Source organism: Vulpes vulpes, chromosome 11, assembly GCF_048418805.1.
Source record: "Vulpes vulpes isolate BD-2025 chromosome 11, VulVul3, whole genome shotgun sequence".
NCBI lineage: Eukaryota > Metazoa > Chordata > Mammalia > Carnivora > Canidae > Vulpes > Vulpes vulpes.
In genome coordinates this window covers 18,253,704-18,273,883 of record NC_132790.1, presented here as the reverse complement: position 1 = coordinate 18,273,883, position 20,180 = coordinate 18,253,704, and the positions used below count along the sequence as shown (strand labels likewise).

The following is a 20,180-nucleotide window of genomic DNA, read 5'->3' as shown; positions in this document are numbered from 1 at the left end:
GTCTGTTAGGATGACAATGTGGGGCAATATGAGTTCTGATTATCTGATAGCAGAGGAGTAGTAAAGGAACAAGGAACTCCTCTTTGTCATCAAGATACAAGCTACGCTATACACCAATGCTTCTCCACATTAAAGTGCATCTAAGTCACTTCGGGATCATTTTAAATAGCAGATTTTAATTCATTAAGTCTTGGGTGGGACCTGAGAGTCTACGTTTTTACATCTCAGATGGAGCCCTTGTATCTGGCTGTAATTCAGTAACAGTTTTATAAAGAATGTTACTGTCATCTTAATGTGACACAAACTTTTTGCCCCAATGGAATTACTGTGAAGATTGCCATCAGAAATAAAGAATCAGTACACACGATATAGGGACTCTAGGTTATTGAACCTCATTTTAATGACGTAATCCATAATGGGCTGATTATCATACTAGAGGAACAGATAAACTGTTTTATTATATATTGTATTAAAATTAACACTAAACTGTTGAAAAATAGAAATTCTTATTATTGAACATGGAAAAATAAAAAACGTGTTCATACCAAGGAATATAGAATGTTTGACCACATATAAAATTTAAGTAGAATTCAGTCAGGTAGTGACCATATGGCTTCTCAGCACAATCAGAATGCATGTATATCCACTCTTCTTCGCCATAGTTTCATCAAAGCTCTTTTCATCTCACTATTTCTGAAGCTGTAGATCAGTGGATTCAGCAGAGGTGTAAGAAGTGAGTAAGCCAATGACATCAGCTTCTTGGTTTCTGGGGAGTAGGCAGATTTGGGTTGTAAATAAGTCATACTGGCTGTGCCATAGAAGAGGGTCACAGACGTCAGATGGGAGGCACAAGTGGAAAAGGCCTTTTGCCTCCCAGTGGCTGATGGCATCCTCAGGATGGCAAAGAGAATCCGAATGTATGACAAGAGTATCAACACAAAAGGAACCATGACAATCAAAATGGTGCCAGTGAATGCATAGATTTCAAACAGAAACGTGTCTGCACATGCAAGTTCTAGCACTGGGGGAGTCTCACAGAAGAGATGATTGATTACATTGGGGCCACAAAAAGGAAAACTGAAAACCCATGTGGTCTGCACAGTAGCCACCATGATCCCTGAGACCCATGAGAACATTACTAATTTCATGAAAACCCTTTTGTTCATAATCATTGGGTAGCTCAGAGGGTGACAGATTGCAACAAATCGGTCATAAGCCATCGTCCCCAGGAGAAAACATTCAGTACCACCAAAGAAAAGGATGAAATACATCTGTGCAAAACAGCTCATAAATGAAATGGACGTTTTCTCCCTGGTGAGGACCACCAGCATTTCAGGCATAATGACTGCGCTGAAACTCACGTCCACCACAGACAGGTTCTGGAGAAACAGGTACATGGGCACGTGGAGTCTCTGTTCGAAGCAGATGATGATTATAATGATGGCATTTCCCATCAGAGTCACCAGGTAAACAGCCAGGAAAACCCCAAAGAGCTGCTCTTGGAGTTCAGGAAAGTTAGAAAAGCCCAAGAGGATGAATTCAAGCACAGAGCTTTGATTTTGCCTTTTCATTCCAGTGGTGGACAGTATATCGTTTTTATGAACATTGAATACAAATGATGAAGTCACAGTCCAATAGCTAACAGTCTGTGTCTGCGATTCACACCAGGTATTAATGGCAGAAGATATAAAAAGGAAGGCATCCTGACTAAATTCAGTGTGGCAATGTTAGAAATGACCAATCTCTTGGATTAATAAACATCAAATAAAAAGGAGGAGGTGAAAAAAAGTAAAATAAATAAAATTAAATTAAAAAATTTAAAAAAGGAGGAAGTGAAGAAGGCTGGCTCAGAAGTTTCATCAGAAAAGCACAAAATATTATCAAAATACTTTTATAACCTGTACAGTATATAGCTTGCAAATTAAGTATAGCCTTAAAACAACATCAATATTTTATAGTTGAGATTCCATTCCTACGTCATGGCTATCAGAATCATCTCTTTTTTTTCCAATTTTATTGAAGTAGAAAATTTAAAATACAAAAGTTAAAGTATTATAAGTAGACAAATGAGAAAAGATACACACAAAAATTATTTAAACCCTCTAATAATTCAAAGTTATATCGCAGTTGACTTACTATAAATATTCAAAATGTTCAAAATGTCTGTGTGTAATGCTTGAATATACAGTCTGGCAGGGACAGACTAAGGGGTTTGATGTACTTATCTTAGGTGATCTGTAATTGTGTGAATGCCTTTAGGCTTACTGATTTTTGCAAAGACTGCTCGTAGACAATTCTATTGAGATCGGCCTGTATGAAAAGCTTTTTTTTTTTTTTTTTTTTTGAAGAGGGAAAGACAGAGAGTGAGTAGGGGATAGAGAAGGGCAGAAAGAGAGGGAAAGAGAGAATCTTATGCAAGCTCTGTGCCCAGTACAGAGCCCAAGGTGGGGCTCAATCTCACCACCTGGAGATCATGATCAGAGCCAAAATCAAGAGTCAGACACTTAACCAAGAGAGCCATTCAGGCACTGTGGCCTGCATGGGAAATTTTAAGAGTCAGTTCTCTAAGGCTAATCTCTGTGACCATAATGATTTAGGAATCATACAGTTGTGATCACTCTGTGACTGTGATTTAAACATTTTCTTTCTGTCTTCTGTCTTTGTCTCTCTTTTTCTCTCCTACTGCCCTGCTCATCAAGAAATTGATTTGATCGTCAATTATTCAATAAATACTGTTTTAGCACTTGCAATGTTCTAGGTTCAGGTACCTCAGGGACAGATTGGCTTCACACTCCACAGAGAGTTCAAAACATTACACAAAACAGCATTCCACTCTTACCTCAGTTCTCAAATTCCTATCTCTTCTATCTTGGCTGTTTTTCTCACCTATCAGTAACTGACATATTTTAGTGAGGAGGTTACATTTTACATGTACACATATGTAGATATTACATATTGATAATATTTGCATATTATATATACATAAAGTCTAATTCCCTTGCTAAATATAAACTCCAGGAATCCAAGATTTTGTTTTGATCTTTGCTATACTCACAATGTCTTCAACAGTCGTGGCCCATAAATGATACTAAACCAATGTTTGATGAGTAATGGAAATTAAAAATGAGGAAGTCCACTATGGCATCTAGGAATAGAATATTGAAAAGAAGAGTGAAACCAACACACCACATTGCTGGCAAGCAGAGGTAATAACAAGGGGCTATGAGAGGTTTCTGCGAGGGATTCAATACTTCTGAATGAGGAGGGAGTGTGTGTGAACAAGCACAATCATAGCATGTCACCAGTGGAAGGTACAGGAGGTTGAAGGGGGATGACTTGCTCAGGTCAAAGGCATTTCATGACACCCTAGCATTACAATGGAGACCTACTGGCCTTTGTGTGATGTTTTGAAAGCCAGCAGAAATACACTGTGGGAGATGAGGAACCCAGCAGAACAGAAGGAAACAGCTCATGCCATCTTGAGTAAAGACCAGTAGGACATTAGCACACAGTGGAAGGCAAGTTAATTTATTTCTGAATTTGACCATATCACCCGTAAAAATTATATGTCAATACTAGCCATACTAATTATATGTTGCATCTCAAAAAGTGACCTGAAATTAGTAAAATATAGTCATAGGATAAAACACCTAAAATTCATTTCTAATGAGAGAAAAAAATAAAGTATATTTAGTTACAAAAGTTTAAAGTGGATAAATTTGGAAAATTTAGAATATAATGTAAGTAAAATAGAAAAGCTTTGTAGAATGGATAATAAGCATCTTATGGGGAAAAAAATTCATGACTGGTAATGGGCCACTGACTGCAGTTGCTGCACCCTTTCTCTGGAACTTAGAGACCCCAATGCCGACTTGGAGAACTCTGGAAAAGAATATTGAGGTAGAGCAGAGCGCTCCCTAATAGTTTTCATCCTACCAGTTGAAGAGGTAGAAGTTGCACCTATTTTTCAGTTCCCTTCCAGCTGCAAAATTCTAAGACTTGACGATTAATGTCTGCCCAGTACTTATACCCCTAATTATTGCCCAAACTTTTCTCCAAAAAGAAGAGAAAACGGAATTAACCAGCATCAAAACCAAGGAGTCTACTGATTCCGCTGTGTCAGCTGTGTCTAGGGATCCTGAGCACAGAGACATCACTTCAACAGCATCTCCAATGATCAGCTGGAGATGAACCATAAGTGGAAAGTCCACCAACACACACACAGCAGAATCCTCCCTTTCTTACCTATTGACTCTGTCTCTTTAAATGTCTTGCTATATTGTCAAAGTTTTACCTCTACTCAAAAGCCATCTTCTCATAAATTCAACTCTGTGCTTCAGGGCTTGATTCTAGAACATTATATGACATGGAATCATATGCCCTGTAGAATCCCTCCCTGGAGGACTTGGAATCACTTCATAAACACTCTCTCATATTTTTGCATGATGACTAAAGGGGCTTGCCCTTGGCGCCTCAGGTGAAAACCCTCAAGAGCAAACACCTGGAGCATTGCTCCTTCCTATTCCTATGGGGAATAAATGCCTCTTCACACAAGAGATTCAGTTCAGCATGATGTCTCCAAAGGAGGTGAAAACGGAGGCTGACTAACACTTGTAAACTGGAAAGAAGAGATTGATGGTGTGAGAGCTTGAGCAAAGGCTGGTAGCTAGAGGTAGAGGATGACTGGGTGGAATGCACAGTTTGGGCGATGGTGGGAAACTAGTTAAGGCAAGCAGAGTGAAGCCTAGTTGTAGAAAACTGAATGCTCATTCTATCATCAAAGAATTTTGACCATTTGTAGAAGAAATATAGTCATTCTATCATCTATCATTCTATCATCAAAGAATTTTTGACCATTTGTAGAAGAAATATAGTCACTGAAAATTGTGAAAAAAATCATTACAATTGATTAAATTGAAAGAACTTTTAAGCTATAAGTCAAGTAATCTGAACTACTTTTCACTGATTCTATAACTTTCTCTACAAAATAAACATAATACAGTAAATCTCATTGGATATAAATGAAAACCAAGAGATTCAGGGATCCACTTACACTGGAGTGAACAATCAAGGAGACAATTGGGCTCACTCCCCACAGAGTGAAGAGATGAAACACTCTGCAGACTTGGCTCTGTCCCAAACTGGACGGTGTGACTGAATGCAGGTTACCTTGGTCTACTTCTCACTGCACATTCCTAGAGCAGGTTCCATTCTGAAGGAAGCTCACCTCCCCTGGCAGCAGTAAGGCAGTCAACAGCACCCAGAGATTCATTCTATCTACTCTGTATCCAGTGGGAAATGTAGCCATTATCCTGAGGTAAAGGAATTTTCACTTCACATTCCAATCCTGGGATGCCTCCTAGGTCATTCACTATGATGGAATTACTCCCCAGGCATGAGCCAGTCCCATCACCAGGCTGGCAAATGCTGCCTGATATGCATTCTCTATGATTCATACACCAGAGTTCCCATGCGGGCTTCTGTCATACATGTTCCGTTTTTGATGTCAGTGGTGGTAACGCAGGTGATGTGTGGTTTCCCAGGAGTCATCAAGATTTAGTCAGCACTTGTGCACTTTCCACTAGGTGTATTACACATGAATGAAGAGTGTGCAGAAACAATTCAGGTACATGCAAAAGGGGATGAAAAGGATGTTATATTAATATAAAATTATAATTTCATGGCCAGTAGTACTAAATAGATCAAAGAAGAATCAAAATGTAGAAATACTAACACACCTACCCCCATGATTCACCAATAAGATAGACCAGAAAGATATAAAAATGAAAGGTTATAAGAAAAGAATGTTGATTTAACATATGATAATAACAGTAATTGTAAGAGAGTACACTACTTTTGGAAGGTGCTAACTTTATGTTTTCCTTCCAAAATATTTTTGGAATATTTACAAAGGGTCATTATATACGTGTAGGAAGGATATGTCAATAACTCCGAATATTTGGGGGTGATAGACATAGCATACTGTGCAATAAAATAGCAGAGCAACAGCACAAAGCATAAAAGAAAAATATCTCTTTAGCTGGCCAGAAGCTGGAAATGAAATTCAGATTACTGAGATAACACTTTCAAATGAAGTTATCGCATTTTCATGTGTTAATATGTCCTAAACTGTACTCCCAGTCTTCTCCTAAACCTGATCCACCATCAACATTCCTCATCTCAGGGAACAGGAGCTCAGAGCTTCCAGCTCCATGGGCTGAAAATCAAGGAGTCGTTTTTCCCCCAAAATCACATCAACTCCATAACCTACCTGTGGCTCTGTCTTCAAAATACTGGGTATCAAATCTGAACATTCTACATTTCCTTGGGCTAACGCCCTGGTCCAAGCTACTATTGTCTCTCAAGTTGAATAACTGCCATGGCCTCTCAACTTCTCCTTTCTTCGTCCTTTGCTTCTGCTCAAAACCCTCCAATAGCACCCTCTCCTCTTCTGGTTAGAAGCCAAACTCATGTATTAAAGATCTATTTCCCTAGAACTCTCTGAGCTTAACTCTACCACATTCCATTGGACTCTCTCATCCAGCCCCACTGGCCTCCTTGCTAGTCCTCAAATCCAACAACTCTGTCCCCATCTCATAGGTATTGTCCATGCTTTTCTCTGAACATGGACTATTACTCTCCAAAATGCTAACTCCCTTATGTGCCTTCTTCCCAGGGACAGCTTCTCCAGGAACTCCTCCCAAGTCAACATTTGTGACAATCAACTCCAACCCTAACTCTACTATCTTGATTTATTTTTCTCCACAGCATTCCTCAGCGGAGATGCATCTAAATCAGAAGGACACAGGAAGTTTAAAAAATAAAATATGGAGAGAGAGATTCCCACATGCTGATCAAGGGAAATTTATGTAACTATATTATTATGGGAAGAAGCAGACTTCAGAGCAAGAAGCTTTACTAGGGATAAGAAGAGTTACTTCATAAGGAGAAAAGGTACAACTCTCTCCAAGAAGATAGAACAATTTGAAATCTGCAAGTAAGCAATAATATGGCTGCAAAATAGATCAAGCAAATATTGACGGAACCACAAGGAAACTTAAATGACTGGCAGTCATAGTGGGAGACTATAACACACCTCTTTACATAACGGTTAGAAGAAATACATAAAAACCTGTAGGACAATATTCCCATCACACTTTAGTCTAGTACACATAGAGAACTCTGCAGCCAGCACTGGAAAGAAAGCACATAGTTTTCAATCACGCTCAATATTCAAAAATCTGACAGTATATTGGGCCACAAAAAAAAAAAAAAAAAAAAGATCAACAACTGTGCCCTTGAACACTATACAGGAGATTGTGTGATCACAGTACTCTTCCACTGAGACTCTATAATTGAATATAACTGGAAAACAACCACATGTTTAAAGCTGAGAAATACTTGTCTAAATAACATGTGAGAAAAGAAGACGAGGCAAGAAAATTAGAAAATATGTTACACAAAACAAGAATGAAGGCCAGAATGCTTCTATTGCACTGAAGTAAGCATGAAAACAATGAAGTAAGTGTGCACTTCCAGGTGTTGGATAGGAACAACAAAACACAGGAAATAGGTCTGGAAGATTATTGGTGAAGAGGCACGTCTTAATGAAATAGGAAGTAAGCATACATAGAATCAAAAAAGCCAAACATGATTCTTTGAAGAATCCAACAAACCACGAATCCATATTTGGTCTAAGAAATGACAGAAAAGAAAAAGAAATATAACCATTACCTGGCATTTTAAAACACGGTATCACCACAGAACATGTAGACATTAGGAAAAATATTGTGCCACAAATGTGAAATTTAGACTATGTGTATTCTCAGAATATAGAACTTACTATAATAATATCATAATTATAACAAATTATAGAACTTATCCAAATTGAAACAAGAACAGAAAACCTACAGTCTCAAAACTATTCAAGATGTGAAATTGACAATTTAACCTTTATAGGTTATAAAGGAAAACTTCATGTTTAGTGGATATAGCAAAACATTAAAGGAAGAAATAAATTCAATCCTACCTGAATCTATACTGAAAAATGAAAATTTAAAAGAATTATCTAAGAATCAAGGATTTGTTGGATAGATCTTAAAAATAAAAACAAAACAGTATAAAGCCTATACTGAGAAAAAGTCCATAAGAAATATGGACTGCATAGACTGGCTCTGAAAGATGGCAAGCTCCAAGTGTGATTATCAGAGTGGTTGGAATCTACTGTAGCTTTTGAATAATGTGTTTTGCTAGTAAATAAAAATACAAGTCAGATGAACAAAGCATTATGGAACAGAATGTCTAGAACTGGCAAGAACCTTACAAAGGGACACTCCTACTCTGTTGGAGGAGGTGGTTGGAATAACCCAACTGCAGAAAAATCTAAAATAGTACCACCTTAGTAACCTAGCATGCACACTTCGATCTGGCAATTCTGTTACCTAAAATTCTATATATAATAAACACACAACCAGATGTGTAGAAGGATGTTCAAACAGTTTCATAATAATGGAAGTTGGAAGTAAAACACCCACTTGAGGAAACTGGTCACATAACTATGTTTACTCATTTAGAAGGTGATGCACTTATTTAAAAACAATAAAGCAATATCCATATAGACATAAGTGATACCTTGAAATATTACACACAATGGATTAGTTGGAAACTCTCCCTCCTCCTATTCTGATAAAAATAAATGTATGAAAAAAAAAATAAATGTATGTACACATACCCAGTCCTCGGACACCCATAGGAAAAATCAGAGCCTGGACATAAACCATGCAGAGTGATGGCCTCTGGCAATGATATCAAGAATGAGAGTCCAGGTGCTTTTGAGACTTTTACATTATTTTGTAATCTATGTACTCTTTAAATTTTAGAAAGTGATGACTTTTGTAGAAGTTTAAAAGCAAGGTGTTATTTAAAAATACAAAATGAAATGCAACATCACAAAAGTTGGGGTAAAGATGGCACTAGCATCCTAGAAATTTCCCCCAAATGACAATACCAATGAGAACAGACCCTAAATTTCCTATTGAAAGAAACTAGTACATATCTTATCCAGAATTACAATACGTGAAGGGGTTGTCACAAACAACGAGGGTTAAAACATGATGCATGAAGAATCAGAGGGGACTCCACAGAGGCAGTTCAGATAAAGCTAGAAAGGTTCTCTAGGACTTAGGGTCCTCACACCATAGTCCCCGGATCAACAGTTTTAGAACTACCAGGGAACTTATTCTAAATGAAAATTAGCAGGTGCCACCACAGATCTACTGAAACAGACAGTCTGTGTGGGGCCAGCAACTTGTGTCCTTATCTCCATCCCCGTGACTCTGATGTATACCATAACCACACCTGAGAATCACAAGAGGCACACTCCCAAGGGCAGAGCAATCATCCTGCTGTTTGCAGCAAAGAGAGTTGGGTGGGTATGCTGGTACGAGAGTCCCTGGAAAATCTCTGACATGAGATAAGCAGGTAGGCATGGATGATCAGAGGATCCCAAAAATATACCACAGTTTCAGGAAGCTGTCTATCAGATGGAATATGGGACAATGTGAGCTCCGATTATCTGATGGCAGAGGAGTAGTAAAGGAACAAGGAATTCATCTTTGCTTTAAAGATAAAGCTACACTGTACACCAATACTTTCCAAATTGAAAGTTCACCCAAGTCACTTGGAGATCCTTTTAAATAGCAGATTTTAATTCATTAAGTCTTGGGTGGGACCTGATAGTCCACATTTTTACATCTCCGCATGGAGCCCTTGTGTCTGGCCGTTATCAGTTACAGTTTTATAAAGAATGTTACTGTCATGTTAATGTGACACATAATTTTGTCCCATTGGAATCACTTTGTAGTATGTATCAGAAATAAAAAATCAGTATACAATTGTTGAGACTCAGGTGTTTATTGGACCTAATTTTAATGACAATCAGTAATGGCCTATATATCATACTACAGGAATATATAAGCTGTTTTATTATACATTACATTAAAAATTTACCACAGTGCACTATTAAAAACAGGAAACCCTATAAAGGAACACGGAAAAATAGCAAACTTGTTAATACCATTGAAAATAGACTATTTAGCCACATATAAAATTTAAGTAAAGTTCATTCAGACAGTGACCATATATCACATGGCTTCTCAGCACAATCAGAATGCATGTATATCCACTCTTCTTCGCCATAGTTTCATCAAAGCTCTTTTCATCTCACTATTTCTGAAGCTGTAGATCAGTGGATTCAGCAGAGGTGTAAGAAGTGAGTAAGACAATGACATCAGCTTCTTGGTTTCTGGGGAGTAGCCAGATTTGGGTTGTAAATAAGTCATATTGGCTGTGCCATAGAAGAGGGTCACAGACGTCAGATGGGAGGCACAAGTGGAAAAGGCCTTTTGCCTCCCAGTGGCTGATGGCATCCTCAGGATGGCAAAGAGAATCCGAATGTATGACAAGAGTATCAACACGAAAGGAACCATGACAATCAAAATGGTGCCAGTGAATGCATAGATTTCAAACAGAAACGTGTCTGCACATGCAAGTTCTAGCACTGCTGGGGTTTCACAAGAGATATGATTGATTTCGTTGGGGCCACAAAAAGGAAAACTGAAAACCCATGTGGTCTGCACAGTAGCCACCATGATCCCTGAGACCCATGAGAACATTACTAATTTCATGAAAACCCTTTTGTTCATAATCATTGGGTAGCTCAGAGGGTGACAGATTGCAGCAAATCGGTCATAAGCCATCGTCCCCAGGAGAAAACATTCAGTGCCACCAAAGAAAAGGATGAAATACATCTGTGCAAAACAGCTCATAAATGAAATGGACGTTTTCTCCCTGGTGAGGACCACCAGCATTTCAGGCATAATGACTGCGCTGAAACTCACGTCCACCACAGACAGGTTCTGGAGAAACAGGTACATGGGCACGTGGAGTCTCTGTTCGAAGCAGATGATGATTATAATGATGGCATTTCCCATCAGAGTCACCAGGTAAACAGCCAGGAAAACCCCAAAGAGCTGCTCTTGGAGTTCAGGAAAGTTGGAAAAGCCCAAGAGGATGAACTCAACCACAGAACTTTGATTTTGCCTTTTCATTGCAGTGGTGGAGAGCATATCGTTTTTATGGGCATTGTATACAAATTATACAATGCTGACAGTCCAATGCTGACAGTCTGTGTCTGCAATTCACCCCAGGTATTCTTGGCAGAAGATGTAAAAAGGAACACATCCTGACTTAATTCAGTTTGGTGATGTTAGAAATCACTTGGATTAATAAACATCAAATAAAAAGGAGGAAGTGAAGAAGGCTGGCTCAGAAATTTCATCTGAAAAAGCACTGAACATTATCAAAATACTTTTATAACCTGCACAGTATATAATTTGCAAATTAAGTATAGCCTTAAAACAACATCAATATTTTGTAGTTGAGACTCCATTCCTATGTCATGGCTATCAGAATCATCTCTTTTTTTTTTTTTTTCAATTTTATTGAAATAGAAAATTTTAAATACAAAAGTTAAAGTATTAAAGTAGACAAATGAGAAAAGATACCCACAAAAATTATTTAAACCATCAAATAATTCAAAGTTATATCGCAGTTGACTTACTATAAATATTCATCATCTTCAAAATGCCTGTGTGTGATGCTTGAATATGAAATCTTGGCAGGGACAAAGGGGTTTGATGTACTTATCTTAGGTGATCTGTAATTGTGTGAATGCCTTTAGGCTTACTGATTTTTGCAAAGACTGCTCATAGACAATTCTATTGAGATCGGCCTGTATGAAAAGCTTTTTTTTTTTTTTTTTTTTTTTAAGAGGGAAAGACAGAGAGTGAGTAGGGGATAGAGAAGGGCAGAAAGAGAGGGAAAGAGAGAATCTTATGCAAGCTCTGTGCCCAGTACAGAGCCCAAGGTGGGGCTCAGTCTCACCACCTGGAGATCATGACCAGCAAAATCAAAGAGTCAGACACTTAACGAAGAGAGCCATTCAGGCCTGCATGGGAAATTTTAAGACAGTTCTCTAAGGCTAATCTTTGTGACCATAATGATTTAGGAATCATACAGTTGTGATCACTCTGTGACTGTGATTTAAACATTTTCTTTCTGTCTCCTGTCTTTGTCTCTCTTTTTCTCTCCTACTGCCCTGCTCATCAAGAAATTGATTTAATCATCAATTATTCAATAAATACTGTTTTAGCACTTGCAATGTTCTAGGCTCAGGTACCTCAGGGACAGATTGGCTTCACACTCCACAGAGAGTTCAAAACATTACACAAAACAGCATTCCACTCTTACCTCAGTTCTCAAATTCCTATCTCTTCTATCTTGGCTGTTTTTCTCACCTATCAGTAACTGACATATTTTAGTGAGGAGGTTACATTTTACATGTACACATATGTAGATATTACATATTGATAATATTTGCATATTATATATACATAAAGTCTAATTCCCTTGCTAAATATAAACTCCAGGAATCCAAGATTTTGTTTTGATCTTTGCTATACTCACAATGTCTTCAACAGTCGTGGCCCATAAATGATACTAAACCAATGTTTGATGAGTAATGGAAATTAAAAATGAGGAAGTCCACTATGGCATCTAGGAATAGAATATTGAAAAGAAGAGTGAAACCAACACACCACATTGCTGGCAAGCAGAGGTAATAACAAGGGGCTATGAGAGGTTTCTGCGAGGGATTCAATACTTCTGAATGAGGAGGGAGTGTGTGTGAACAAGCACAATCATAGCATGTCACCAGTGGAAGGTACAGGAGGTTGAAGGGGGATGACTTGCTCAGGTCAAAGGCATTTCATGACACCCTAGCATTACAATGGAGGCCTACTGGCCTTTGTGAGATGTTTTGAAAGCCAGCAGAAATACACTGTGGGAGATGAGGAACCCAGCAGAACAGAAGGAAACAGCTCATGCCATCTTGAGTAAAGACCAGTAGGACATTAGCACACAGTGGAAGGCAAGTTAATTTATTTCTGAATTTGACCATATCACCCGTAAAAATTAAATGTCCATACTAACCATACTAATTATATGTTGCATCTCAAAAAGTAATTGAAATTAGTAAAATATAGTCACAGGATCAAACACCTAAAATTCATTTCTAATGAGAGAAAAGAATAAAGTATACTTAGTTACAAATGTTTAAAAGTGGATAAATTTGGAAAATTTAGAATATAATGTAAGTAAAATAGAAAAGCTTTGTAGAATGGATAATAAGCATCTTATGGGGAAAAAAATTCATGACTGGTAATGGGCCACTGACTGCAGTTGCTGCACCCTTTCTCTGGAACTTAGGGACCTCAATGCCCACTTGGAGAACTCTGGAAAAGAATATTGAGGCAGAGCAGAGCGCTCCCTAATAGTTTTCATCCTACCAGTTGAAGAGGTAGGAGTTGCACTTATTTTTCAGTTCCCTTCCAGCTGCAAAATTCTAAGATTTGACGATTAATGTCTGCCAAGTACTTATACCCCTACTTATTGCCCAAACTTTTCTCCAAAAAGAAGAGAAAAAGGAATTAACCAGCATCAAAACCAAGGAGTCTACTGATTCCGCTGTGTCAGCTGTGTCTAGGATCCTGAGCACAGAGACATCACTTCAACAGCATCTCCAATGATCAGCTGGAGATGAACCATAAGTGGAAAGTCCACCAACACACACACAGCAGAATCCTCCCTTTCTTACCTATTGACTCTGTCTCTTTAAATGTCTTGCTACATTGTCAAAGTTTTACCTCTACTCAAAAGCCATCTTCTCACAAATACAAGTCCGTGCTTCAGGGCTTTGATTCTAGAACATTATATGACATGGAATCATATGCCCTGTAGATTCCCTCCCTGGAGGACTTGGAATCACTTCACAAACACTCTCTCATATTTTTGCCTGGTGACTAAAAGGGGCTCGACCTTGGCACCTCAGGTGAAAACCCTCAAGAGCACACACCTGGAGCATTGCTCCTTCCTATTCCTATGGGGAATAAATGCCTCTTCACACAAGAGACTCAGTTCAGCATGATGTCTCCAAAGGAGGTGAAAACGGAGGCTGACAAACACTTGTAAACTGGGAAGGAAGAGATTGATGGTGTGAGAGCTTGAGCAAAGGCTGGTGAGCTAGAGGTAGAGGACAACTGGGTGGAATGCACAGTTTGGGCGATGGTGGGAAACTAGTTAAGGCAAGCAGAGTGAAGCCTAGTTGTAGAAAACTGAATGCTTTTTCTACCATCAAAGAACTTTTGATCATTTGTAGTGGAAATGTGAGGCACTGAAATTTTTTGAAAAAAGTATCATTACAATTGATTTTATTGAAAGAGCTTTTAAGCTATGATTCAAATGATCTGGATTAGTATGATTTGAGGAAATCATTTATCTTCACTGATTCTATAACTTTCTGTAAAATAAACATAATATGGTTAATCTCCTCAGGTGGCTCAGTCAGTTAAGCCTCTGATTGGATTTGGACTCAGACCATGATCTCAGAATTGTGAGATGGAGTCCTGAATTGGCTTTTACCCTGGGCATGGAACCTGCTTAAGATTCTCTCTCTCCCTCTCCCTCTGCCCCACTCCTCCACACTGTCCTTACCTCCTTCCCTCTCTCTCTCTCTCAAAAAAAAAAAATATATATATATATATATGGTTAATTCTATTGAGTATCAGTGAAATGTCAAGGCATTTAGGATTCAGTCTACACTGGGGTGAATTACAAGGAAACCACTTGGCTCAGTCCCCACAGAGTGAAGAGATGAATCACTCTGTAGACTTGGCTCTGTCCTGAACTGGACAGTGTGACTGAATGTAGGTTATCTTTTTCTACTTCTCACTGCACATTCTTAGAGCAGGTTCCATTCGGAAGGAAGCTCACCTCCCCTGGCAGCAACTATTTGTTGAAGAGACCATCTTTTTCCATTGGATATTCTTTCTCATTTTATTGAGGCTTAACTGAACATAAAAAAAAAAGTGTTGCTACAGCTGATGTCAGAGAAATTACTGCCTGTGCACTCTTCTAGGTTTTATGGTTTCAGGGTCATTTTATGGTCATTTAGGTCGTTAATCCATTTTTAGTTTACCTTCGTGTATGGTGTAAGAAAGTTAATCCATTTTTAGTTTGCCTTTGTGTATGGTGTAAGAAAGTGGTCCAGTTTCATTCTTATTCACGCGTTGTCCAGTTTTCACTACACCGTTTGAAGAGATTATCTTTTTCTTATTGCATATTTTTGCCCCCTTTCTCAATAATTATTTGACCACATAATCATGGGTTTATTTGTGGGCTCTCTATTCTGTTCCATGGATCTATGGGTCTGCTCTTGTGCCAATAGCATAGTGCTTTGATTACAGCTTTGCAGTATATCTTGAAATCTGGGATTGCAATACCTCCAGCCTTTTTCCTCTTTTTCAAGATTTCTTTGGTTATTAAGGGTCTCTTGTTGTTCCATACTAATTTTAGGATTATTTGTTATAGTTCTGTGAAAAATGCTGCTGGTATTTGGAGGGGATTGGATTATATCTGTAGATTACTTTCAGGACTATGAACATTTTAACAGTATTTGTTCTTCCAATCCATGAGTATGGGATGGCTTTCCGTTTGTATCTTCTTCAATTTTTTTCATCAGTGCTTTTACAGTTTTCAGAGTACAGGTCTTTCACCTCCTTGGTTAAGTTTATTCATAGGTATTTTATTATTTTTGATGCAGTTGAAAAGATTTGATGCAATTGAAAATATTTTTGATGCAATTGAAAAGATGCAATTGAAAAGATTGTCTTATTAATTTTTCTTTCTCCTACTTCATTATTAGTGTATAAAATATAACAGATTTCTGTATTTTGATTTTGTATCCTCACTGAATTTATTTATCAGTGTTAGTAGTAGATCTAAAAGAAATCGTTCAAGGATCAAGGAAATGACTAGTATCTAGCTCATAGATTTGTTGTGGGGATAAAATGTGAAAAAGGCATTGGGCATTTGACAATGCCTGGCACACAAGAGCTAGAGCTTGTGATCCTTTTGTTGTTCTTCTGTAACTACTACTGCTATTATTGTTATTGTTACTGATCCTCACAGTATACCAAATGGTACTATTATCAATATCATGCTTTTATGATGAAGAAGCTAATTTTCAGAAAGTAGAAGTAGCTCTCAAAACATGGAAGCAGAACCAGTATTTGAAATCAGGGTCATTGAAACGCCGGGACACCTGCATCCCAATGTTTTTAGCAGCAATGTCCACAATAGCCAAACTGTCGAAGTAGCCTCAGTGTCCATCGAAAGATGAATGGATAAAGAAGATGTGGTCTATGTATACAATGGAATATTACTCAGCCATTAGAAACGACAAATACGGGCAGCCCCGGTGGAGCAGCGGTTTAGCACTGCCTGCAGCCCGAGGTGTGATCCTGGAGGCCCGGGATCGAGTCTCACGCCGGGCATGGAATCTGCCTGTGTCTCTGCCTCTCTCTCTCTCTGAATAAACAAGTAAATAAATTTAAAAAAGAAAGAAAGAAAGAAAGAAAGAAAGAAAGAAAGAAAGAAAGAAAGAAAGAACAAATACCCACTATTTGCTTCAACGTGGAGGGACCTGGAGGGTATTATGCTGAGTGAAATAAGTCAATCGAAGAAGGACAAACATTACATGGTCTCATTCATTTGGGGAATATAAAAATTAGTGAAAGGGAATAAAGGGAAAGGAGAGAAAATGAGTGAAAATATCACTGAGGGTGACAAAACATGAGAGACACCTAACTCTGGAAAATGAACAAGGGGTAGTGGAAGGGGAAGTGGGCGGGGGGTTGGGGTGACTGGGTGATGGGCAATGAGGGGGCACTTGGGGGGATGAGCACTGGGTGTTATGCTATATGTTGGCAAATTGAACTCCAATTTAAAAAATTTTTTTTTTAATGAAATCAGGGTCATTTGACTCTTGTATGTTCCTGGTGTTTCCTCTAAGTCATGCTGCCTATCATTTCAATCATTTTTTGCATATATGGAATGAGCAAAACGAGCATTGTATACTTAATTTATATTTGTGTTTTCTAGTTCATTAAACCTTCTATATCCTTCAAACATGCTTTAGACAAGCATATAACACTAAAATAATTTCCTTTTTTATATCTGCTTTCCCTGTAGCCCAAACCATTGTAGATAGTAGTTATATCCATGGGTTGTGCCTTGGTATATCACTGGAAAGTTATACTTTCCTCTTGCAATTTAAATCATCCTTACATCAAACCTTAGACCTATTGTGACAGACGTGAAAATGTGTTGTTCAGATACCTCTCCGAGAACAGATTCACTTTCCAGATGCAAAAGAGGTGGACTGCTGTGTGCTCTTTTGTGGTCAGATTGAGCTTCCAAGCCAGGCCACACTCTTCTGGGTAAGCCCCCAATGACCAAGCAAGGGTCTTGCCATCTCTGGCCCACACTGGATACCCCTAATGGACAATCTGGAGCTCCCTGTTGGGTGTGCAGAAGACTTTTCCAGGCCTGTGTGGCAGTCAAAGGGCTTCTCCTATACAATCCTGTTTCAACCCTGTATCTTTCCCAGGTATTTTCCTTCCCTGGGGAGACTCCTTCTCAGCATCTGCTCCCCAGAAAATCCAGCACAGATGGTACACAAAGTAGTCAGTGAAAGCAGGCAGTAAAATAGGGATTGGAAATTGGATCTTTATCACCTGGCTCGCCTGTAGATCCCATCCTTGTTTTGTTACTATATTGAACGTAGACATGTCCTGGGCACAACAGGAAATTCAGTGATAAAAACTTTCAGAAATGATAACTTGGAATTATATAACTATGGAGGGAAATGTGCTGGCATTGAAATTAGGAGAGGGTAGAAGGCAATACATCAGAAAATAATAGCATTACACAGTTGTTACAAAATCCCTTTGACCCCTGAAGGTAGATCACAAAAAAGCTGAGTGCAATGAACAGGCCATTGAAAGCTAACTGTGAGAGCTTTGGGGAAGAGAGGCAGGTGGAAGTCTTCAGAGATAGGGAAGATGGCCTGGTCAGTTTGAATGATGACAAACACACAATGGGGTTTTTTTGTATTTGAAGATGAACTCCTTTGAATTGTTGTCTTGTACTTTATCTTACTAAGCTAAAGATGTCTCTACATCCCCACCACATGTCACGTTGCAAACATTTCCATTTCTTGTCTTAGAAACTGAGTGCAAGTTCCCACTAAGAGAAAAAAAATCCCATTTTGTTGCATAAAATAAAATGTAGATAAAGGGCTATGAAGAAAGAACAGGGTTTTCAGGGGGAGAAAAAATAGAATAAGACAGGTCAAACACAGAAGAAACAAAAAAGGTCACCTTAATAAGGAAAGACATTTTCAGAAGGTCTGCAGGAGAAGTAAGAATTAGTTGGAAAGTAGAATGAGAAACATATCAGATAGAGATAAAGGCATGTTCTGACAGTCCCAGCCCAGGATGGGATAGTGACACCAAAAATGGAAAGCAGACCTTGCAGCAGGAATGTAGGCAAGTGAATGAGTAGCGAGAGGACAGAATGCAGCATGAAAGAGTAGAAAGCATAGACAGGGCCCAATTAAGCTGGGCTCCACACAGCACACCAAAGACTTTTTTTTTATCCTGAATACATAGAAACCCCCTGAAATATTTAAACAGGAAGAGACATTGTAAGATTTACATTTTAAAAGTTCACTTATTTCCTGTCCGTGTTGACTATGGTTGGAAATCTTGGCATCAACTTTGACACCAGGAAAGCGTGATTTCAAGTGTCAATCCTACCAGCTGTCATGAGATTGAAACTGCCAGAGTGGCTGCAATTTAGAGTAGCATGAACAAAGGAAACAGAACAAAAAGTATAATGAGAGTGAATACTTGGAACTAAAGGGAGAGAGGATGTCACATCAAGGAAGGTAGGAAATGCAGAGACAGAGAAAAGGATTGCAAGTGCTGCACAGGGCCCTGGTCATGGAGAAAGGTAAGAGGGAGAGAAGCACATGGAGATACACACAAGGAGAACACTTCCCCAAAGACAGCAGCTGGGAAAATGGGAGAGGCTAATTGTGAGTTCTTGCGAACAGCAGGACTTAAAGCCTAGAGTTTTAAAGGTCAGTGGGCTTGGCTGGAATAGCATCCTCCTCCTGGAGAGAAAGTAGGCAGGTGGTGGGGTGGAAACAAAATCTGAAGAATGTTTGGTGTACACAGGGAGGGGATTATTTGCCCTTCTTGGGATCCTCCCTGAGAGGGAAATGTTCAGGAAGATGCTCTCCAGGAACAAAGGAGCCAGCCAGCACCATTTTATTTCCCCATCTCTCAGCATAAACACAGAGCCACTCACCTGTGGTAAACAACACTCTCGCTGCCTAATCTGCTTATACCAAGTCCCACACCCCGTGCTCTGGCATTAATGCCCTTCTCTGTAAAGCCTGTCTGAATCCCAGTGCAGCAGGCCCTTTCCCCAGAAGACCAGCACAAGCCACTGCCCACACCATGTCTCCTATACAGAGAGTTCTACAGGGCCTCAGTTCAAGTGGAAGTAGTATCAGATCTCATTTAACAAGCAGACCAGAGCATACCTAGTTAAAACTTGCCATGTTCTGACCAAGACCCAATTACTGGCCACTGCAGGCAAGGAGAACCTCTGTGGACAACTGGCCTGAAGGATAAAAGCAGCCAAAACACAGCAATAGAGTGCACATAGCACACACCAGGGACACTCCCTGAAGTGCCAGGCCCTGGAAACTGTATAACTTCTTCTTCATAAAGCCATTACTCCCAGAAGCTGGAAATACAATGAGCTCTTCTATCTAACACAGAGAAAAAGACAGACTTAGACAATATGCCAAGACAGAGCAATTCAACCCAAATGAAAAAACATGATAAGGTCACAGCCAGAGATTTAAGTGAAAGAGATATAAGTAACATGCCTGATAGAGAATCTAAAGTAACAATCATATGGCTACTTGCTGAGCGTAAAAAAAGCATGAAGACATCAGGGAGACCCTTACAACAGTGATAAAAGAGTTTTAAAAAATAAATCATGGAGCCTGCTTCTCCCTCTGCCTGTGTCTCTGCCTCTCTCTGTATGTCTATGAATAAATAAATAAAATTTTAAAAAAATAAAAAATCAGAGATGAAGAATGTAATAACTGAGACTGGAAACAGTCTAGATGTAATGACCACAAT

The 20,180-nt window shown here is 38.9% G+C and overlaps 2 protein-coding genes across 2 annotated transcripts; both read right to left on the bottom strand.

Annotated features, from left to right (window-relative positions):
- Positions 1-626: 626 nt before the first annotated feature.
- LOC112926983 (olfactory receptor 10A3-like) lies at positions 627-1,583 on the bottom strand. The gene has a single exon (XM_026008126.2). It carries the CDS (start codon positions 1,569-1,571, stop codon positions 627-629), a length of 945 nt encoding a protein of 314 aa, XP_025863911.2. The 5' UTR covers positions 1,572-1,583.
- An 8,580-nt stretch (positions 1,584-10,163) lies between these two features.
- On the bottom strand, positions 10,164-11,108 carry LOC112926984 (olfactory receptor 10A3). The gene has a single exon (XM_026008127.2). The coding sequence runs from the start codon at positions 11,106-11,108 to the stop codon at positions 10,164-10,166; it is 945 nt and encodes a 314-aa protein (XP_025863912.2).
- Between the last annotated feature and the right edge of the window lie 9,072 nt (positions 11,109-20,180).

What these genes read in the sequence shown, in the direction of transcription:
- LOC112926983 (XM_026008126.2), bottom strand. Translation starts at nt 1,571, where the DNA reads ATGAAAAGGCAAAATCAAAGCTCTGTGCTTGAATTCATCCTCTTGGGC.
- LOC112926984 (XM_026008127.2), bottom strand. Translation starts at nt 11,108, where the DNA reads ATGAAAAGGCAAAATCAAAGTTCTGTGGTTGAGTTCATCCTCTTGGGC.